Source organism: Artemia sp. Qi Xiang Cuo, chromosome 9 (assembly GCF_049724085.1).
Source record: "Artemia sp. Qi Xiang Cuo chromosome 9, ASM4972408v1, whole genome shotgun sequence".
Lineage (NCBI taxonomy): Eukaryota > Metazoa > Arthropoda > Branchiopoda > Anostraca > Artemiidae > Artemia > Artemia sp. Qi Xiang Cuo.
This window is the reverse complement of record NC_142802.1, coordinates 51416458-51441032: the sequence shown is the minus strand read 5'-3', so window position 1 is coordinate 51441032 and position 24575 is coordinate 51416458. Positions and strand designations below refer to the sequence as shown.

Here is a 24575-nt window from a genome sequence, read left to right as displayed (position 1 = left end):
TACACTCGTTACTGACTCAAAACAACAGCTAATACACGCATTGAATGTTCTGCAGGAAGAAGGTGCAATACTTGGGCTTAAAGTAAATTGGCTAAAAAAAAAGACAGTCGAGCCACCAGCCCTAGGTGTGCTCTTGGAATTTATTACAACTAGTAGAGTCTAAGTTGAAGTTGTTACTAACTTCACCTACATTGGCTTCGAATGACTTTGAATGATTGCTCCGTGGGCACGGAACCGGGTAGCCGAATCATGAAAGCTTCTTCTGTCGTCAGAAGACTCAATACAATGTGGAGATCACCCGATATTTCCAGACACAAGTTGATGGACATGTATAAGTCAGCCGTGAGCTCAGTCTTACTCTACGCGACTGAGATATGGCCTCAAATCCACCATCTTGAGCACGATAGACGCTTGCCAGACAAAACAACGCCGTCGAATCGAGGGGCTCCAATGGCACGATTCTGTGAGTAATGAACCACTCCTTGCCCCTTACTAACCAAGTTCCATTTTCACCACAAATTGCCCAGCGACCTCTCAGATGGTTTCGGCACCTCTTTCGGATGCCACCAACATCCCCTGCTAGAATTACATACAACTTTGACCCTTTATCTCATGGTTGGTTACGCCCGAGGGGTAGACCTCGGACCAGATGGAAGTACAGACTTCAGAAGTTCCTCAACATGACCAACATTGCTGCTGTCGAGGCCTCCTTCACTGCAGCAGATAGGTCCACCTGGAGGAACAAAGTTGCTACGCTCTCTACGCCACATACCATGCAGCAGGAGCCTTAAATCAAGTAAAATTTTAGAACTGTTATGAAATTAGCGCAATAAAAGGATTTAAATTTATATTTTTCTTTTTTCACTTATTTTTTTTATTTTGTATCGACCTTGGAGAAGACAGCAATGACCGATGTGCCGCCTTAAGAAATGCATAACAAAAACAAATGTGAAACGTGGCAAAAAAAAAAAATCGTTTTATAATGCTTAATAATTCGGACACAGACATAAATTTAGACCTTAGAAAAATACATAAAGGTTAGTGTGCATAAACATATCATAGTTGAGCAGCCCCAAATGATTTTCAGGATATTTAATTTTTTTATTTATCGTTTCATGTGTTTTTCACTAGATAGCATATTTTCTGCTTTAAGAACCACCAATCTATCCAGTCTTGACAACAAGTTAAGTTTATAGAAGGATCAATATTACAAGTAAATTATATCCAAAGAGAAAAAAAAATTAGAATGTGAGCTTTCAAAACTTAATGTTATGGACCATGTTATACTTCTTGATGAAACTTAGCAAGTGTCTCTTGAGCTAAACTAAACCTTGCGCACACTATATTTACGAGTTCGGCATATTTGACGTTTAGAGATTTTTGAGGCAAAATAGAACTGAATCCTCCATAATTTAGTTTTCTAAGACTTTTAGAGGAAACAAAACCACAATACTTGTTTCAGAAAATTGAATATTCCGGTTGTCAAATTCTGACTTAACAGTTTATTTTTATTACTAAATTACTAATACTAACGAAACTAATTCAGTCACTTGCAGTCATCTAAATTATTAAAGCTCGAGTCATTTATTCAATAAAACGATTTCAACTAAGTCCAAATACCTTATTAGATACCAAATGAACTTATTAAGATACTTAGCATTGAAGAGTAGGTTCAAAAAATAAAATATAAAGAATTTCTTAAAATAAGAAAAAATACTAGCTCATAGGTTACTAATATAGAACCAAAATGCTGCAATTATACACACTCAGAGTAAATTATCGGGGGCTAAATCACCCATTTCGTATCTTAAAAAGTCCCCCAACTTTCTAAAAATTTGCGGGATAAAACTTCAGAAAAGAAAAAAAAAAGAAAAATTGATAAATATTGACATTTTGTTATTTATCCATAATTAATTAAAAATAACTTTCCGAAAAATAAGTTTTTCAAAGAAAAGTAAAGGCCATTTTAAACTTAACCTCAGTATATACAAATACCTTTTAAAATTCAAGCTCAAATCGACCAGAAATTACTATTAAAGAATAAATGAAACAAAAAACGAACAGAAATTAAATAAACAATCATAGCAAAAAACATACAACAAGACAAGTAGTAATATAAATGAATAAATAGATCTTAAAGCAAGTAATGCTTGGATTGAATATGAAAATCAAGCTTAAAACGAAAACAAATATTTTGCTATTAAAGTATAAATGAAACTTATAACGAACAGAAATTAAATAAACAATCAATGCGAACAAACATACAATATATATTAATGTAAATGAATAAATAAATCTTAAAACGAGTGAAACTTAAAATGAATATGCAAATCAAGTTTGAATCGAATAAAAATAACTACAAACAAGACTTCGGGTATCGCCTCACTGCAGAAGCCTAAAACCTACTGCGTCATTGGCGCTTTACTAAAAACAATTCTTTGAAATGTTTTCACTTTTGTAACTTTAAGAAATCAAAAATTAATTAAGATTTTAGGGAATAAATATCAGCATATGTATATTAAATTGACAATGCACATTTTTTTTTCAGTATACTCCTTTGAATTTTTTTTCAGTAAAGTACAAATTATATTCTGGCTTTTAGAAAGCATAGGGGTTTTGAAACCTACTCACATTAATTTATGCTCCTTTTGAGTTTGACTCTCATATTTGTTTTAGTTTTTTTTCGTTTTGGGTTTCATTAATTCATTGATACTAATTTGGGGTAGTTGTATGCTTGGTAGATTATATGATAGTCCGGACGCCAGGTGTTGAAAATGTGAATCATACCACGACGGAATGGGGCTGCTACGAGAATTAGCCTACCCTCAACCCCCTAAATTGATCATGCGGATTCAAAAATACCAATGGCACTTGCTTGCGAGTGGTGGAACACTCCGAAACTTGACATTTTATTATATTTTGGTGTTTCAGGCAAGAAAATGCATGTTCCACAAAGATTGAGGAGCAGTTTTCCGCTCAAATAAAATGCCTAGCAGCCATAGAATATTTTCAGAACAAACTAACACGATTAGTTAGAAAAAATGGTAGAGTTAAAAAAAAATGGCAAAACTATATGAGTCTTGAACAGTCTTGGAAAGTACAAACAAAATCAAATTGAATATTAGATATATGAAGATATTAATTGTTGACAGATCCATCAGTTCAAGTTTTTTTTTCACTGTAATTTTTATTTTAATTTTCAATTCTGTAAGAACTGGAAAATAATAAATTTGTAATATATGAGTAATTCGTTTTCAGTGAAGCACCAATGACGCAGACGGCTTTAGGTTTTTACAGTTAAAGAAGAGCAGTATCCAAATTTTGCTTGTATGTGAAACTATATTTGTCTTGACCAATCTTGGAAAGAACTAATAAATTAGACTGAATATTTGATGTATAATGATATTAATTGCTGAAAGCTCATCAGTTCAAAATTTTACTGTAATTTTAATATTTATTTTCAATATTAAGTACAAAAGAAAACATTTGTAATATAATTCGTTTTCAGTAAAGCGCCAATGACGCAGTAGGTTTTAGGCTTCTGCAGTGAGGCGATACCCAAACTATTGTTTGTAGTTATTTTTATTCGATTCAAACTTGATTTGCATATTCAATTTCAGTTTCACTTGTTTTAAGATTTATTTATTCATTTACATTAATATATTTTGTATGTTTGTTTGCATTGATTGGTTATTTAATTTCTGTTCATTTATACTTTAATGGCAAACTATTTTTTTTTTTTGTTTAAAGCTTGATTTTCATATTCAATTTAAGCATTAATCGCTTTAAGATCTATTTATGCATTTATACTATTACTTGTTGTATGTTTTTTGCTATGATTGTTTATTTAATTTCTGTTCGTTTTGGGTTTCATTTATTCTTTAATAGTAATTTCTGGTCATTTTGAGTTTGAATTTTAACAAGCATTTGTATCTCCTGAGCTTTGTTTTAAAATGGCCTTTACTTTTCTTTGAAAAATTTATTTTTCGGAAAGTTTTTTTTTAATTAATTTTTGTTTGTTTTTTATTGCAAAAAGTTTCAAGTTTTTATTGCATGGGGGGGGTGTTCTTACTGTCTGATTATTCTTGACTTTAAGAAACGGATCTAGACCTTTCAATTTAAATCGAATAAGGCTTTTTTCAAAGTCTATACAATTACCTCTTTGATAAAAACCTTACATATGAACAATAGACAGCTTGCATAACTTGTGGACAGCGATTGGCAACAATGAATGGATTGAAAAAATAGCTCCAATAAGGGTGTTTTGTCCATTTCACTTGCTGACACAAAGGGATCACAGCTGTTTGGAATTGACCTTATTAGATTTTGTGTGCCAAAGCAATTTTGCATATATCACGGATTATGTATTTTAACCTTATAATTGGATAATTATAATAGATTCAATATGTGTTTTTCCCATACAAAACTTTACTTTATTAAAGTTTTTGGGGTGGGGGCGGCGTACTTGGCATAAGGAAGAAAACTTTAGCGTAGACAGTAGGGGAGGGGGAGGGTGAGGTTGGAGACTCATCTAATACGGGGCAGAACTTTACTTATCTCCTCCGTTCCCGATTTAGGAGATTAGACAGATCCATTAGTTCAAGAATATATTTCACTATAATTTCATTTTTATTTTCAATTCTGTAAGAACTGGAAAAGAAAATATTTGTAATATAATTCGTTTGCAGTGAAACACCAATCACGCAGTTGGCTTTTGGTTTCTAGTTACCGTTAAGGAAGGGGACAGTATCCAAGCTCTTGTTTGTAGTGAAACTATATTTGTCTTGAACAATCTTGAAAAGAACTAATAAATCAAACTGAATATTTGATGCATAATGATATTAATTGCTTAAAGCTCATCAGTCCAAAATTTTACTGCAATTTTAATATTTATTTTCAATATTAAATACAAAAGAAAACATTTGTAATATAATTGGTTTTCAGTAAAGCGCCAATGACGCAGTTGGTTTTAGGCTTCTGCAGTGAGACGATACCGAAAGTTTTGTTTGTAGTTATTTTAATTCGATACAAACTTGATTTGCATATTCATTTTAAGTTCCACTTGTTTTAAAGTTTATTTATTTATGTATCTTAATATATATTTTATGTTTGTTCGCATTGATTTTTTATTTAATTTCTGTTCATTATAAGTTTCATTTGTACTTTAATAGCAAAATATTTGTTTTCGTTTTAAGCTTGATTTTCATATTCAATCAAAGCATTCCTCGCTTTAAGATCTGTTTATTCATGTATATTACTACTTGTTGTATGTTTTTTGCTATGATTGTTTATTTAATTTCTGTTCGTTTTGGGTTTCATTTATTCTTTAATATTAATTTCTGGTTGTTTTGAGTTTGAATTTTAACAGGTATTTGTATCTCCTGACCTTAAAATTAAAATGGCCTTTACTTTTCTTTGAAAAACTTATTTTTCGGAAAGTTTTTTTTTAATTATTTTTTCTTCGTTTTTGATTGCAAAAAGTTTCAAGTTTTTATGGCATGGGGGGGGGGGTGTTCTTACTGTCCGATTATTCTTGAATTTAAAAAACGGATCTAGAACTTTCAATTTAAATCGAATGAGGCTTTTTTCAAAGTCTATACGATTAACTCTTTGATAAAAACCTTATATATGAACGATAGACAGTTTGCATAACTTGTGGAAAGCGATTAACAACTTTGCATGGATTGAAAAACTAGCTCCAATAAGAGGGTTTAGAGCATTACCCTTGCTGACACAAGGGAATCAATACGGATTGGAATTGACCTTAATATGATTTTGTGTGCCAAAGCCATTTTGTATCTATCACAGAGTATGTATTTTAACCTTATAATTGGATAATTATAATAGATTTCCTATGTGTTCTTCCCATACAAAACCCCTTCTCATAAGTTATAAGCCCCCTTTAATAAGTTATGCCCCAGGGCATAACTTACAACACCTACCCCTGGGCCCTGAGGGTCTGTGTCGACACCGGAGTTTTTTATTATCAGAACTTTAAACTATTTTTAACAAAATATCTCTCTCAAAATTTTATCTCATGTATTTCGAGCTTGGAAGAGGAGGGGGGGGCTAGTCGCCCTCCGATCTCTTTAGACTCTTAAAAAGTGAACAAGAACTTTCAATTTTCAGTCAAATGAGCCCTCTCTAAAGTTTATACGAGCATCCCTTCCATAAGAAATTATGGGAAGGATTCGAAGAATCCTTAAATTACAACCCTTGCCCTGAGGACTGTGGGGGAGTTGTCATCCTCAAAGACCTAATTTGAAACTACGTTTAATAAAATAAATGTCTCAAAATTTTGATTGGATGTGCTTGGGGAAAAGGTGGGCGTGAGAGGGGGGTTAGTTGCCCTCAAATCACTTTCGACTATTAAAAAGGACCCTAGCCCTTTGAATGTCCAATCTAATGAGCCTGTTTTGAAGTCTTTATGACACCACCTTCTATAAAATCCTTATATGCCCCCAGGGCATTACTTAAAACCCTTGCCCTAAAGGTTGTGGGGGATTTTCCCCTCAAAATATATTTTCTAACTGGAAATCAACTACGCTGAACAAAATGGCTATCTCAAAATTTTGATTGGATGTGTTTGAGGGAATGATGAGCGTGGGGGGGGGGGCTAGTTGCCCTCCAATCACTTTCGACTATTAAAAACGGCACTATCCCTTTAAATTTCCAATCGAATTAGCCTTTTTTGAAGTTTCTACTACAACGCCTTCTATAAAAACCTTATATGCCCCCACGGGCATAACTTAAAACCCCTACCCTGAGGTTTGTAGGGGAGTGTCCTCCTCAAAAACATATTTTCTATCTGGAAAACAACTACGCTGAACAAAATGGCTATCTCAAAATTTTGATTGGATCTGTTTAGGGGAATGATGGGCCTGGGGAGGGGGGCTAGTTACCCTCCAATTACTTTCGACTATTAAAAAGGACACTATCCCTTTGAATTTCCAATCGAATGAGCCTTTTTTCAAGTTTCTATGATAACGCCTCCTATAAAAACCTTATATGCCCCCAGGGCATAACTTAAAACCCTTGCCCTGAGGGTTGTGGGGGATTGTCATCCTCAAAAAAATGTTTTCTGTGTGAAAATCAACTACGCTGAACAAAATGGCTATCTCAAAATTTTGATTGGATGTGTTTCGGGGAATGGTGGGCGTGGGGGGGGGGCTAGTTGCCCTCCAATCATTGTCGACTATTAAAAAGGGCACTATCCCTTTGAATTTCCAATCGAATTAGCCTTTTTTGAAGTTTCTACGGCAACACCTTCAATAAAAACCTTATATGCCCCCAGGGCATATCTTAAAACCCTTGCCCTGAAGGTTTTGGGGGAGTGTACTCCTCAGAAATATATTTTCTACATGGAAATCAACTACGCTGGACAAAATGACTATCTCAAAATTTTGATTGGATGTGTTTGGGGGAATAATGGGCGTGGGGGGGGGCATAGTTGCCCTCCAATCACTTTCAACTATTAAAAAGGGCACTAGCCCTTTAATTTCCGATCGAATGAGCCTCTTTTGAAGTTTCTACAAGAACGCCTTCTATAAAAACCTTATATGCCCCCAGGGCATAAATTAAAACCCATGCCCTGAGGGTTGTGTGGGAGTGTCCTACTCAAAAATATATTTTCTATCAGGAAATCAACTACGCTGAACAACATGGCTATCTCAAAATTTTGATTGGATGTGTTTAGGGGAATGATAGGCATGAGGGGGGGGGCTATATAAGCTTTTTGAATTCCCAATCAAATGAGCTTTTTTGAAGTTTCTACAACAACGCCTTCTATAAAAACCTTATATGCCCCCAGGGCATACCTTAAAACCCTTGCCCTGAGGGGTATGGGGGAGTGTCCTCCTAAAAAATACGTTTTTTATCTGAAAATCAACTACGCTGAACAAAATCGCTATTTCAAAATTTAATTGAATGTGTTTGGGGGAATGATGGGCGTGGGGGGGCTAGTTGCCCTCCAATCACTTTCGACTACTATAAAGGGCACTATCCCTTTGAATTTCCAATCGAATGAGCTTTCTTTTGAAGTCTCTACGACAACGCCTTCTATAAAAACATTACATGCCCCCTGGGTATAACTTAAAACCCTGCCCTGATGGTTGTGGGGGAGTGTCCTCCTCAAAGACATATTTTCTATCTAGAAATCAACTACTCTGAACAAAATGGCTATCTCAAAATTTTTATTGTATGTGTTTGGGAGAATGATGGGCGTGGGGGGGGGGGCTATTTGCCCTCCAATCACTTTTGACTATAAAAAGGGCACAATACCTTTGAATTTCCCATCGAATGAGCCTTTTTTGAAGTTTCTACGACAACGCCTTCTATAAAAACCTTATATGCCCCCAGGGCATAACTTAAAACCCTTGCCCTGAGGGTTGTGGGGGAGTGTCCTCCTGAAAAATATATTTTCTCTCTGGAAATCAACTACGCTGAAAAAAATAGCTATCTCAAAATTTTGATTGGATGTGTTGGGGGGAATGATGGGCGTGGGGGGGGGAGGGGCGAGTTACCCTCTAAATACTATATACATCTAAAAAAGCCACAAGCCCTTTGAATTTCCAATCCAATGAGCCTTTTTTGAAGTTTCTACGACGACACCTTCTATAAAAACCTTATATGCCCCCAGGGCATAACTTAAAACCCTTGCCCTGAGGGTTGTGGGGGAGTGTCCTCCTCAAAAAAATATTTTCCATCTGGAAATCAACTACGCTGAACAAAATGGCCCAAAAAACATCACTTTCGACTATTAAAAAGGGCAGTAGCCCTTTGAATTTCTAATCGAATGAGCCTTTTTTGAAGTTTCTACAACAACGCCTTCTATAAAAAAAAAACCTTATATTCCCCCAGGGCATAACTTAAAACCCTTGCCTTGAGGGTTGTGGGGGATTGTCCTCCTCAAAAACATACTTTCTATCAGGAAATTAACTACGCTGAATAAAATGGCTATCTCAAAATTTTGATTGGATGTGTTTGGGGGAATGATGGGCGTGGGGGGGGGGGGGGGATTTTGCCCTCCAAAAAATTTGGAATATAAAAAAGGGCACTAACCCTTTTAATTTCCAATCGAATTAATCTTTTTTGAAGTTTCTACGATAACGCCCTCTATAAAAACCTTATTTGCCCCCAGGGCACAACTTAAAACCTTTGCCCTAAGGGTTGTGGGGGAGTATTCTGCTCATAAACATATTTCCTATCTGGAAAACACTACGCTGAACGAAAGGGCTATCTCAAAATTTCCATTGGATGTGTTTGGGGAATGATAGGCGTGGGAGGGAGGGGCTATCTGCCCTCCAAACACGTTCGACTATGAAAAAGGGCACTAGCCCTTTTAATTTACGATAGTATGTGCCTGTTTTGAAGTTTCTACGACAATGCCTTCTATAAAAACCTTATATGCCCCCAGGGCATAACTTAAAACCCTTGCCCTAAGAGTTCTGGGGGATTTTCCTCCTCAAAAACATATTTTCTATCTGAAAATCAACTACGCTGAACAAAATGGCCCAAATAACATCACTTTCGACTGTTAAAAAGGGCACTAGCCCTTTGAATTTCCAATCGAATGAGCTTTTTTTGAAGTTTCTACAACAACGCCTTCTATAAAAACCTTATATGCCCCCAGGGCATAACTTAAAACCCTTGCCCTGAGGGTTGTGGGGGAGTGTCCTCCTCAAAAATATATTTTCTATCCGGAAATCAACTACGCTGAACAAAATGGCTATCTCAAAATCTTGATTGGATGTGTTGGGGGGAATAATGAGCGAGGGGGGGGGCTAGTTTCCCTCCAATCACATTCGACTATTAAAAAGGGCACTAGCTTTTTGAATTTCCAATCGAATGAGCCTTTTTAGAAGTTTCTACGACAATGCTTTCTAAAAAAACTTTATATGCCCCCAGGGCATAACTTACAACCCTTGTCCTGAGGGTTGTGGGGAATTGTCCTCCTCAAATACATATATTATCTGGAAATCAACTACGCTGAACAAAATGGCTATCTCAAAATTTTGATCAGATGTGTTTGGGGAAATAAAGGGCGTGGAGGGGGAGGGGGGCTAGTTACACTCCTATCACTGTCGACTATTGAAAAGGCCACTAGCCCTTTAATTTCCAGTCGAATGAGCCTGTTTTGAAGTTTCTACGACAACGCCTTCTATAAAAACCTTGTATGCCCCCAGGGCATAACTTAAAACCCTTGTCCTGAGGGTTGGGGGGAGTGTCCTCCTCAAAAATACATTTTCTATCTAGAAATCAACTACGCTGAACAAAATGGCTGTCTCAAAATTTTGATTGGATGTGTTTGGGGGAATGATGGGCAGGGGGGGGGGGGCTAGTTGCCCTCCAATCATTTTCGATAAAAAGGGCACTAGCCCTTTGAATTTCGAAGTGAATGTGCCTTTTTTGAAGTTTCTACGACACCACCTTCTATAAAAACCTGACATGCCCCCCAGGGCATAACTTAAAACCCTTGCCCTGAGGGTTGTGGGGGAGTGTCCTCGTCAAAAACATATTTTATATCTCGAAATCAACTACACTGAACAAAATGGCCCAAAAAACATCACTTTCGACTCTTAAAAAGGGCAGTAGCCCTTTGAATTTCTAATCGAATGAGCCTTTTTTGAAGTTTCTACAACAACGCCTTCTATAAAAACCTTACATGCCCCCAGGGCATAACTTAAAACCCTTGCCTTGAGGGTTGTGGGGGATTGTCCTCCTCAAAAACATATTTTCTATCAGGAAATCAACTACGCCGAATAAAATGGCTATCTCAAAATTTTTCTGGAATGTGTTTGGGGGAATGATGAGCGTGGGGGGGGGGCTAGTTGCCCTCCAATAACTTTCGACTATTAAAAAGGGCAATAGCCCTTTGAATTTCCAATCGAATGAATCTTTTTTGAAGTTTCTACGATAACGCCTTCTTTAAAAACATTATATGCCCCCAGGGCATAACTTAAAACCCTTGCCCTGAGGGTTGTGAGGGAGTGTCCTCCTCAAAAATATTTTTTCAATCTGGAAATCAACTACGCTGAACAAAATGGCTATCTCAAAATTTTCATTGGATGTGTGTGGGGGAATGATGGGCGTGGGGGGGGGGGCTAGTTGCCCACCAATACCTTTCGACTCTGAAAAAGGGCATAAGCCCTTTGAATTTCCAATTGAATGTGCCTGTTTTTAAGTTTCTACGACAACGCCTTCTATAAAAACCTTACATGCCCCCAGGGCATAACTTAAAACTCTTGCCCTGAGGGTTCTGGGGGAGTTTCCTCCTCAAAAATATATTTTCTATCTGGAAATCAACTACGCTGAACAAAATGGCCCAAATAACATCACTTTCGACTATTAAAAAGGACACCAGCCCTTTGAATTTCTAATTGAATGAGCCTTTTTTGAAGTTAAATAAAAAACCTTATATGCCCTGAGCGCATAACTTAAAACCCTTGCCCTGAGGGTTGTGGGGGAGTGTCTTCCTCAAAAAAATATTTTCTATCAGGATATCAACTACGCTGAACAAAATGGCTATCTCAAAATCTTGATTGGATGTGTTGGGGGGAATAATGAGCGAGGGGGGGGGGGTAGTTTCCCTCCAATCACATTCGACTATTAAAAATGGCACTAGCTTTTTGAATTTCCAATCGAATGAGCCTTTTTTGAAGTTTCTACGACAACGCCTTCTACAAAAACTTTATATGCCCCCAGGGCATAACTTAAAACCCTTGCCCTGACGGTTGGGGGGGATTGTCCTCCTCAAAAATATATATTATCTGGAAACCAACTACGCTGAACAAAATGGCTATCTCCAAATTTTGATCAGATGTGTTTGGGGAAAGAACGGGCGTGGAGGGGGAGGGGGGCTAGTTACACTCCTATCACTTTCGACTATTGAAAAGGGCACTAGCCCTTTAATTTCCAGTCGAATGAGCCTGTTTTGAAGTTTCTACGACAACGCCGTCTATAAAAACCTTGTATGCCCCCAGGGCATAACTTAAAACCCTTGTCCTGAGGGTTGGGGGGAGTGTCCTCCTCAAAAATACATTTCCTATCTAGAAATCAACTACGCTGAACAAAATGGCTGTCTCAAATTTTTGTTTGGATGTGTTTGGGGTAAGGATGGGCGGGGGAGGGGGGGCTAGTTGCCCTCCAATCATTTTCGATAAAAAGGGCACTAGCCCTTTGAATTTCCAATTGAATGTGCCTGTTTTGAAGTTTCTACGACAACGCCTTCTATAAAAACCTTATATGCCCCCAGGGCATAACTTAAAACACTTGCCCTGAGGGTTGTGGGGGATTTTCCTCCTCAAAAATATATTTTCTATCTGGAAATCAACTACGCTGAACAAAATGGCCCAAAAAACATCACTTTCGACTATTAAAAAGGGCAGTAGCCCTTTGAATTTCTAATCGAATGAGCCTTTTTTGAAGTTTCTACAACAACGCCTTCTATAAAAACCTTACATGCCCCCAGGGCATAACTTAAAACCCTTGCCTTGAGGGTTGTGGGGGATTGTCCTCCTCAAAAACATATTTTCTATCAGGAAATCAACTACGCCGAATAAAATGGCTATCTCAAAATTTTTCTTGAATGTGTTTGGGGGAATGATGAGCGTGGGGGGGGGGGGGCTAGTTGCCCTCCAATAAATTTCGACTATTAAAAAGGGCACTAGCCGTTTGAATTTACAATCGAATTAGTCTTTTTTGAAGTTTCTACGATAACGCCCTCTATAAAAACTTTATATGCCCCCTGGGCATAACTTAAAACCCTTGCCCTGAGGGTTGTGGGGGAGTGTCCTCCTCAAAAATATATTTTCTATCTGGAAATCAACTACGCTGAACAAAATGGCTATCTCAAAATTTTCATTGGATGTGTTTGGGGGAATGATGGGCGGGGGGGGGGGGGGGGCCTAGTTGCCCTCCAATCACTTTCGACAATTAAAAAGGGCATTAGCCCTTTGAATTTCCAATCGAATGAGCCTGTTTTGAAGTTTCTACGACAACATCTTCAATAAAAACCTTATATGCCCCCAGGGCATAACTTAAAACTCTTGCCCAGAGGGTTGTGGGGGAGTGTCCTCCTCAAAAACATATTTTCTATCTGGAAATCAACTACGCTCAACAAAATGGCCCAAAAAAAATCACTTTCGACTATTAAAAAGGGCACTAGTCCTTTGAATTTCTAATCGAATGAGCCTTTTTTGAAGTTTCTAAAACAACGCCTTCTATAAAAACCTTATATGGCCACAGGACATAACTTACAACCCTTGCCCTGAGGGTTGTGGGGGAGTGTCCACCTCAAAAACATATTTTCTATCTGGAAATCAACTACGCTGAACAAAATGGCTATCTCAAAATTTTGATTGGATGTGTTTGGGGGAATAATGAGCGAGGGGGGGGGGGGCCAGTTTCCCTCCAATCACATTCGACTATTAAAAGGGGCACTAGCGTTTTGAATTTCCAATCGAATGAGCCTTTTTTGAAGTTTCTACGACAACGCCTTCTATAAAAACTTTATATGCCCCCAGGGCATAACTTAAAACCCTTGCCCTGAGGGTTGTGGTGGATTGTCCACCTCAAAAATATATATTATCTGGAAATCAACTACGCTGAACAAAATGGCTATCTCAAAATTTTGATCAGACGTGTTTGGGGAAATAATGGGCGTGGAGGGGGAGGGGGGCTAGTTACACTCCTATCACTTTCGACTATTGAAAAGGCCACTAGCCCTTTAATTTCCAGTCGAATGAGCCTGTTTTGAAGTTTCTACGACAACACCTTCTATAAAAACCTTGTATGCCCCCAGGGCATAACTTAAAACCCTTGTCCTGAGGGTTGGGGGGAGTGTCCTCCTCAAAAATATATTTTCTATCTGGAAATCAACTACGCTGAACAAAATAGCTGTCTCAAAATTTTGATTGGATATGTTTGGGGAAATGATGGGCGTGGGGGGGGGCTATTTGCCCTCTAACCAATTTTGAATAATAAAAAGAACACTAGAAATCTCGATTTCCAATCGAATGAGCCCCCTTTGAAGCTTCTACGACGACCCCTTCCATATGAAGTGCCTCTGGGAAAAAAATAAATAAATAAATAATAAAACATTGGAGCCGTATGGCCTTTACTATAGGCAACGCTAAAGCGTTGCTTCTGATTAAGTACAAATACTTTAGTAGACACCAAATGAACTTATTAAGATACTTAGCATTGAAGAGTAGGTTCAAAAAATAAAGTATAAAGAGTTTCTTAAAATATGAAAAATACTAGCTTATAGGAATCAAAGGTACTTGTACGATAAACCCCCCAACCGCTCAAGTTGTTCATTCATTGACGCAATACAGAACGGTTTTTTTTCGTTAGTTTCTTTCAGCTTAGCGTGAGACAAGACAGAGAGATGTGACAGAATAGATGGAAAACATATAATTTGAGTTATAGATTTGCACATTAGGGGGGGCGTAAAGTATTTGGACAGTGTGACGTTAGAAAACAATTCTTACTACATAACATCCAGAATAATTGTACCTAACACTTTAGGCATGCAGACTCGCTATACTTTACCCCCCCCCCCTAGTGCTCAAATATATAGCCCAAATTTATTTCTAAAGTATTATATTTTTATTTTACTTTGGTATTTTTCATTAGGATTGAGCGTCAGAGAAACATATGAGCAGAATATTAGGTAGAATTATTCGATACAAGTATCGAATCAAAATTCTAGAATTATACATACTCAGAGTACATTATCGGGGGCAAAATTACCCATTTAGTATCTTAAAAAGTCTCCCGATTTTCTAAAAATTTGCGGGATAAAATTTTGAAAAAAAAAAGAAAAATAGAAAATTGATATAATTTTGACACTTCGGGAGGGGGAAAGGGCTCGAGATTCCCTTCTAAATGCACCCCTTTATGAATGTACCCGAAAATTGAGTTTGGGAGGTTGGGTTACCATTGGAATTACTCAACTACAATTCTACATCTACATACACATACTACAATTACGCAACCTCCATTTTTAACTAACAAATGTTGAGCATTTCTTTGGTCAAAAAGCACAATCGGCTCTAAGTAAATGTTTAAGATTCTAGTACTACATGCGAGACGGGTATTCATTTCTGGTGTGTACAGCCCCTCGTCATTTAGCGCTTGAAATCTTTACATTGATAGGTCTACAGTTATTCCTTTTCAGAATTTATATAAAAACTGAATGCTAAAGAAACGATTTTTTAGCCTGAGGGTATAAACATTTCTTTGGTTGTAATTCCTGTAAGAATAGATTTTATCAGAGGCTTTCATCTGATTATACACTAATAATACTGTATAATAACAGTATTATTAAGGCTCTGAAGGCTGCAGGTTTTTTGTTTTTTTTTTTGGAAGGCTTCAATTTACTATGGATCAGTTGTGTTTGCTTTAGATAAAAAAATTTCGATTCAGAGAAGAAAAAAGTACTACCACCTTCCTGTTAGAAAAACAATTTAGCAGGGACATTCATTTTCACCCCCTCTTTGCAATAACACTTATTGACGATAAAAAGGCAATAGCACTTACTTTTTTGGCATTAGGGATGGGTTGCAATTCCTGTTAGAAAAAAAAATTGTGCAAAAACATTGTTTTTGAGGCTAACATGGCAACAAGGCTTACTTTTTCGGCATTTGGGATTGGTTGCAATCCCTGTCAGAAAAAGAATTGTGCAATAACATTGTTTTTGAGGCTAACACAGCAACAACGCTTACTTGTTCGGCATTTGGGATTGGTTGCTATTCCTGTTAAAAAATAACTTTATCAGTGACATTCATCTCCACAATATCTGTGCAACTACAGTCTTATTCAGGCTAACTTGGCAATAGCACTTACTTTTTTGGCATTTATGATTTGCAATATTGCTTTTGAAGTATAGATATACTTAACCTTGATTTACTTCTTTAGCTCTACTGAATGAAGCTACGCATTCATCAATATATCATATGGGAGGACTAGTTTTTTTTTCCAGCAAATCTAGCGTGGAGATTGTTGTATTCAACTTTAATAATGGTGATACTGCTCCATTTTTAAAGATGATCAAAATGTTCATTTTATATCTACTTTAGTGCATCTTAGTTTGTTTTTAGTGTATCAAGTTTAGATAAGTACATAAAAGTTTTTTATTGTTTAGAAAAATAGATGTAAAGAGCGTGGCGTTTAGGAGGGGAGCCCCCTTTTCATATACGGAATAATTTCTGTTCGTTTTAAGTTTTAACGCTGTTCCTTACTTTCAATTAAAAAAAACTTGTTTTTTGTATTTAATTTTTGAACGTTTTTGAATTAATGCTGGTTTTGATTTTGGATCACCGTACACGAATAATTAAAACAAAATTTGCATATTAATTTTACTTTTATTTGGTTAAATGGCTTTCTCGAAGCTTGTTTAATTTTATTTACGAACGTTTTTCATTAGTAATAAATATACGTAACTTACGAATTAACTCACGAATTAACTTACGTAACGAACCTCTATATTCATAGATTTTTAATACGTATATTAGGGGGTTCACCCCCTAGTCAATAACTTTCTATTTAATCTTAATTTCATATTTTGTTCAAATTCCTTAAAAATGACCCCTTAATCACCAAGACCTCTATATAGAATAATTAGGTATAATTAAAATACTTCAAAATATTTGGCTTAATCAGTAAGTTACTTACTATTGGTTGAACCCAAAAATACAGAGTATTTTCTATTTTTTTAAAGATTTGGTGTTCCTCCTTACATTTATTCGATAAAATAGTCTTTTTATATTTAATTTCTTATCCTTTTCTTTAATAATGATGAGAAATCCGGCACCCCATTCATAGCAATGTCCCTTCCCCCATGAAAACTTAGTTCATGTAAAGATCCTCCCATATAACCCCCGACCCACCCACCCCCCTCCACCTACCAGAACAAATCCCCCCTGAAAACGTCTGTATACTTCGCAATAACCAATACTATATGTAAAGTTCATAAGTTTCAGCCCTCCCCCCGGGGACTTCGGGGGATTAAGTCCTCCTAAAAGACATAGTTATCATATTTTCGACCATGCTGAACAAAATTGCTATCTCAAAATTTTGATTGGGTGACTTTGGGAAAAAATGAGCGTGGGAGGGGGCCTAGTTGCCCTCCATTTTTTTGGTCACTTAAAAAGGGCACTAGAACTTTTAATTTCTGTTCCAATGAGCCCTCTCACGATATTCTAGGACCACTGGGTCAATACTATCAACCCTGAGAAAAAAACCAAATAAACACGCATCCGTGATCTTTCTTCTGGCAAAAAATGCAAAATTCCATATTTTTGTAGATATGTGCTTGAAACCTCTACAGTAGGGTTCTCTGATACGCTGAATATGATGGTGTGATTTTCATTAAGGTTCTATAACTTTTAGGGGGTCTTTCCCCCTTCTTTTCTAAAATCAGCCAAATTTTCACGCGTAACTTTTGATGGGTAAGACTAAACTTGATGAAACTTATATATTTGAAATCAGCATTAAAATCTAATTCTTTTGATGTATCTATGAGTATCAAAATTCCATTTTTTAGAGTTTCGGTTACCATTGAGCCGGGTCGCTCCTTACTTACAGTTCGTTATCACGAACTGTTTGATTACACGTGTTTTTTCATTTGTTTAAATTTGAAAATGGAAAGGTATTGTAGTCAAAGAAAGTATTTTTTATCAACAGTTCGTGGTAACAAACTGTAATTAAGGAGCGACCCGACTCAATAGTAACCGAGACTCTAAAAAAAAGGAATTTTGATACCAATATATGTATAAAAAGAATAGGCTTGTTGTGCTGAATTTAAATATTTAAGTTTCATTACGCTTAGTTTCACCCATTAACGGCTACGAGTCTGAGAAACTTTAACGTATTTTCAAAAAAACCCTTAAAAGTGATAAAATCTTTTTGAAAATCACACCATCAGATTCAACGTACCAGAAAACTTTAATGTAGAGGTTCCAAGCTCCTATCTGCAAAAATTAGGAATTTTGTATTTTTTGCCAGAAGATCACGGATGCGTGTTTGTTTATTTGTTGTTTTTCCTTTTCTTCTTTTTTTTGCAGGGGTTACCTTGTCGATCCAGTGGTCCTAGAATATCGTGAGAGGGCTCATTCGAACGAAAAATTAGAAGTTCTAGTGCTCTTTTTATGTGACCAATAAGATTTGAAGGCAACTAGGCCCATTCCCCCGCCTCTATTTTCCCAGAATGGTCCGATCAAAATTTCGAGATAGCCATTTTGTTTATCATAGTTGAATGGTCCAATAACTATGCCTTTGGATATAACACCCCCCCCCCCCCCCCAGTCCCAGGGGAAAGGTCTTTAAGTTATACATTTTGTCCACTGTTTACGCATAGTATTTGTTAATGGGAAGTATGCATACATTTTCTGGTGGGTTGAGGGGGGGGATGAATTCTCTTCTGGGAGTTTTTCCACGGAGGAATGTTCCATGGGGAGGGAAGTTTCTAAGGGTGAACTTGTCAGGGGAAATTATACACTTGGGGAATTTTTATGTGTCTTGCTTTCTCTTGTCCGTCTTAATTTTACGCGTGGAGTTGTTAAGAGTAATTGTCCTGGGTAAATTTTCACTGGGAATTGAAGTGTCAAGAGGATATTTCCATGGAGAGGGTATTTCTCTGTGGAGGTGGGGAAATATTTCCTGGCATTGTTTAAACACACGATCAGAAATTAAACTAAAAAAACAAGTTTTTTCAACTGAAAGTAAGGAGCAATATTAAAACCTAAAACGAACAGAAATTATTACGTATAAAAGAGGTTGCCTCCTCCTCAGCACCTTGCTCTTTACACTAAAGTTTGAATTTTGTCCCAATTCTTTAACAACGACTCATGAAAAACAAAAGTCGTTTAATTAGAACAATAAGAAGCTTTATCAAAAGTACTAAAAAACTTCAGCGTAAAGATCGAGGTGTTGAGGAGGGGCAACCCACTTTATATAGCCTACGTAATAATTTTTGTTTGTTTTAAGTTTTAATGTTGCTAAATTTTTATTATTGATAAGCCTGTATGGTTCCGTTTGATTATGATTGGAATTAAATGTAAGAAAAACAAGATTTTTTATGGGAGACAAGGGCGTTGTTTAATTTTAAAAACTGACTTGAATAATCCAATATTTGAGGGGGTGCTGGCCCTTGAAATCCCCTATCCACTCTTTACTTAAAAATTTAGCACATTCTTCATTGAGAGTATCATTAGTATATAATACAATATGTCATTGTTTGGTGCAATGGGTGAAAAGGAGGGTTGCCTCCCATACATTAAATTTTTACTAATCATTTTAAGTTTAAACGTTGCTTTAATTTGAAAAAATTCCAACTATATGGACCATTCTTTCTTTACTTTTATTTCTTCAATACCAACTGTTTGAAACCAAACTTTTCCTTTTTGTCAGGGTTTGGAAAAATATATATATATATATACAAGCAAAATTATTAAGATTTTTTTACAGTAAAATTATGTAATTACATTAATTATTATTTAATTATATTATTTATTATATATCGCCCTTGCAACAGCCAGGAATCGAACCGCAGTACCCACGGTTAGCAGGCGCCGCTTTATCCATTCAGCCACTACAAGGTATTCATAAACTTTTTAATATGACCAGTTTTTATTAACGATTACGCTAGAGTACAAAAGTTAATGTTACAGAACTTTTTTGGGCGTAAGCAGCGGCTAAATGATAGTTTGAAGGGAAAAGAAGAAAGTTAAATTTAAAATTTATATCACTATAACTTTATTTCATGGTCCTGATACCTGATATTCCTGTAAAGGAAATTATATCCTGTCTATTATGACAATTTTTTTAAGACAGACCGGGTTACCATTCAGCAGCATTCAGTTGCAAGTCTAGCTAGACTTACATATGGCAATTTCCTTTCAAATGAGCCCTTTAACAGCTCTCTATAATGTTCCAGTGCTAGCAATGATGATACAAATTTCTATGATATGTCAAACTTTTAATCCAAACTCATTATCTAAAGTATCAAATTTTTGTTAAATAAAAACGTTGTTACTCTTTACGGTAATGAAAATGGCCTTGAAGTACTCTCTTAAACGAGAATACTTCGGAAAGCAACGGAAGATTTATTAAACAAATTTCAAAACAATTGTCAAAGGACAGTTTTAGGAATCTGCTTGACTGGTCGTGTGTCAAACAGCAAAGTGTGCGAAATTATACGGTTTTACTCACTTCCTAGGTCTATAATGAAAGGAAGGTTGAAATGGCTAGGACACGTTTTACAGAATGAGGATGACAGGTTGCCAAAGATTTTTGAACCATTCACCTTGGGTCAAACAAAATAAGTTTGTCCCCATTGGGGTGGGAAGAGATTATTGTTGGCCCAGGTCGCTTGATGCTGCAGCGCATTTTAAAGGTGTTTTTCGGCTTCCTTTTAATATGATGTATTGTCTAGACTTTTTTCCATATTAAGCATTTGTTTAGGTCTGCTTCAAATATACAATTTCTGCAATCCGATCCTAACTTTTAAGTATTAAATAGTTGTAAACAAAGTTATCAACCGTATTTTGTTCAGGAAATCTCTTTTCAATGATATCTTAATAATTGTTTAAAACCTGTGTAAAGAAGCATTTATGTTTAAATTCCTCGTAATTTCTCCCATTTATCTCAACCCTCTACCTTTCTTCTTCACCCGCTGTGATTTTCTTTCTCTTAAATGTTGCGGTAAAGTCTAATTGGCATTTATTTTATTCTAATTCCCCTATTGCGCATTTGCAGGAATTTGGGTTTTGAATGGCTAATCAAGGCCTTTTCCCGGTCTTGTTTTACCAAAAATACCTTTTTTCTTGTTTTGCCTAGTAAGGCACGTTTATCTGCTCTTTTTAGCCGAGAAACTGTATACATACGTTTGTACGTATGTATACACGTTTTCTTGAAAACGTGTATCTCAACTTTTTCCTCTTTTTTTTTTTTTTTTTTTTTATTTATTTTATTTTATTTTTTTTATTGGTACCCTTGAATTTTCAGGCTTGAAAAAACGACCTAGATAGGTGAAGAGTTTGAGAAAATTCGTTCAGAGCCTTACTTTTGGAAAATAAACCACCTTAGTGACGTTAAATTTATGTGCATTTATAGAACAAAAATTACATTATTTTTTTTATGGGAGGGGGGGGGGGTCGTATCTATGATGCATACAAAATTACAAAGATGACAAACTGCTCCAAACCAGTGTCGTTACTAGCCAAAATGTTGGGGGGGGGGGGCTAGAGATTTTACCGACTGGCTGGTCATTTTTACCTTTTGTCAATAATTAGCGTAATATCCGTTTCAAATACAATGTATAAAACCACTGCACAAGTCGGTAAAACCACGGCATTTACCAACCGAGATTTAGATTTCGGTACATATCATGTCACTATTTTAATGCTGTTTATTTAATCAAATGGAAAATTGTGGCACCATCCGTAAAATCATGGCAGTGGTCGGTAAAACTGCTGCGGTTACCGACCAAGTTCAAAATTTCTACAGATGACATCTCAGTATTCTCGTGGTCTTTATTTAACTGAACAAAGAATTTTAGCGGCGTCGGAAAAATCGTGCCGCTACGCGCCACGATTTTATCGACTTATTTTTGTTTACCGAGGGACCAGAAACATTGGCAGGGGGCGTCCCCCTCCCCCCATACGTGACGACCCTGCTCTGAACAACTAAAGAAAAAGGCATAGAACAAAAAACAGCAAAAATCCCACTAAATTGCAAGCGAAAACGTTGCACATTGAAATCTGCAGTTAGAAGACCAAGCAAAATTACAATGTATGGGTGGAGCGTGTCAGTACAGCGTGTGCAAGTCTGTGAAGGATAAAACGAAAGAGGTGTATGTGATTCACCTTCTCCCAGCTCCCAGCAGGCACAGCAGCACTTGCAACAGAAACCTCTTTTCTTCTGTTGACATATTCGGGAAGTTGGCAATAGTAATTCGACAAAAATCAGCAATAACAATTTAATCAGTTGTGATTATTATCAAAATATGGGCCAAATAAAATGCAACATAGTGCACAGTGCTCCCTAGGGAATTCGCACTGTCCAAAAAGTCAGCAAAAAAATATATCAATAAAATCCCCAAAGATGTGGGTAGGGAAATTACAGAAACAGAACTTGCACTAGAAATAAACAAGGACAAAGATGTGATCAAAAATGTAACAAAATCAATCAAGTAAATAGCTCAAGTAACCAGAGTAGTGTTATTAGTGAAGATAGCAGATGCAGTGATGATATAAAAAGCAGAATAGCCAAAGTAAATGATGTTTTCCCTAGTTAAAAAGTTTGGAAGAACAGGAAGACAAATCTGTGAATCAAAATTACAATATCAGAAGCCATGGTGATGACAGAAGTTAGTTATGGCTCTGAGACAGGGACGCTTCAAAAGACTGGGGGGGATTTGCTAAATATTTGCCATAAAAATTTTGCAAGGGTAGTTTTGAGCATTTTTATATCAAACAGTAAGCTGTCCAATTTCTAGGGCTACAACCAAAGACAACTTAATATGACTAGGCAACATTTTATTGATAAAGGCTGACAGATTTAGAAGGACTGTGCTTAATGGCCATCCATCTAATGTTGCATTATTTTTTGCTACAATCAAGAATAAATTAAAGACAATCACAATCGTAGCCTTACCTTGATAACAGAGTTGTAAGAGACACTTTCAATGTCAAGTGACCCAACAGAGTCATATTGCACTTTTGTGTCATCTATTAGCTTCTCAGCATCTTTAAATATTTTCACTGGAGTCAATTTTCGGAAATCCCAGTCTAAATCAACACCCTCTGGCTTCATTGTTGAGTATAACCTTATGCTTCCAAAAACAATAGAGACACTGCTGATTATTGGCTAGAATATAAACAATAATGAAAAGATCTATCGCGGATCACTTTGAGTAGGCAGAACAGATAAAAAATGATTGAGAATTCAATATTATCACTGGAGTTAAAGATATATAAAAAAAAATAATATTAGCAAAAAAGAAAGAAACCACAAAGATGGGGCGAAATAAACGTAATTCAAGAAAACTTTGAGAAAATAAAAAGTGACCAATCCACAATTCAATGATAGTTAAAATACCCCCTTTAAACAAAGTACAGAAGTTATACAATACACAAAACAAATTTTGGTGATCCAAAACTTCAGACATTTACTCTTTCTGACTATTGAATCTTCCTTTGCAAATGCCTTGTGCTTATGTCTTTAAGTATCATAGATATTGCACAATAATCGGAAATTAAATATTTCTTTAAAACAAAGTCATCCTAATAGTTGTATAGCCACCAATATGAGTTATAATATAGGACCTTTTACCTTTACCCTTTTACCATATGTTAGACATGTGAAAATATCTAGCCTTCATCCAGTTAGCATCTAGCAACAGCTTCATATTTTCCTGCAATCCCAATTTAAATCCCAACTTCTAGGTTGTTCTTTTCAGCTCCAAGGAGATTGTTGCTGATTTTGGGCATTGAAACAGGAGATGCTGAATAGTCTCTATTGTTGATGCGCATTGGCGACAGAAAGGGTTTGGATGTTTTTTTCCACAAGTGTTCTTCCCTCCTGACAATCATTGCTTGGCTCTTAATCCTCAGAAACACCAAGCTATCCCTCTGATCTTTAAATATGAGCTTCAATGGTCTATAGTGAAGTAATTTGCTATTTCTACGTCTCAGAGTTTTGGCCGATTCCAGAAGACCTCTGGATTGTTTGGTTTGCCAATTTGTCAACTTCATTGTTAAAACGTATTCTCTGGTCGCTGGGAACGTGTTGGAAAGCTAGTTCTACCCCCTCCTTGGCAAGGGATATTATGAAGTCTCGTAACCGATGGGAATCTCTGTCAGTAACTTCAAAGTGGGGTTTCTTGATAATTTATAGAGATTATTGAGAGTCTGAGAATACAACTGCCTTTTTCCTGGGAGGAGGATTTGCGTCGACCACCTTCAGAGCCTCGTATATTGCAGCTATTTCAGCCGTGAGGACAGAGTAGCCGTCGGGGAGCAGTTTCGAAATGTGGAGGTTTAGCTGGGGGATGACTGCCACAGCAGCTGCTTTACCTGCTTGTACGGAGCCATCTGTATAAATTTCCAAGAACTCATGGAACTTTGTCACTCTAATTTTTGGAAATTCCGCTTGAGTTATTACTGGAGAGATATTTTGCTCTCCATGCCTCCATAGTTACCCTCCTTGCTGGAGGAAAAGGCAGACAAGCGAAAGATAAATGGTCATTTTGCCAGGTTGGGCATTTGGAAATAAAAGTATCCCATGCCCCAATTCTCCCTGAAAATTGAGTACTCATCTTCCCTAATGTTAATGGGTGCTAATGTTAACGGATTAGATTATTATGTTACCAGCTTTGGCTAAAAATGAGTCAGTTCTTTTTCTTGTAGAAGGCCTTGAGATTGTTATTCTCCTTCCTTGAAATGGATTAACAATCTGGCTTGCCTAGGGGACATTCACACGGTTTACCATTGCGATGTTTTCGAACTGGCTCAGAAATACACCAGTGGTCCAATAATTGAAGTCTTGTTAATGCTTGCATGAATGCAATA

At 36.6% G+C, this 24575-nt stretch overlaps 1 protein-coding gene across 3 annotated transcripts in view; it reads right to left on the bottom strand.

Moving 5' to 3' along the window:
- Window positions 1-24575, bottom strand: part of LOC148948775 (thimet oligopeptidase-like) — a 136786-nt gene that overhangs the window by 39337 nt on the left and 72874 nt on the right. For all 3 annotated transcript variants that reach the window (XM_089094671.1, XM_089094668.1, XM_089094669.1), the window contains one exon: window positions 22660-22872. In XM_089094671.1, the coding sequence (XP_088950797.1) occupies window positions 22660-22818 (159 nt within the window). In that variant the 5' untranslated portion in view covers window positions 22819-22872. The remainder of the gene's footprint in view (window positions 1-22659; window positions 22873-24575) is intronic.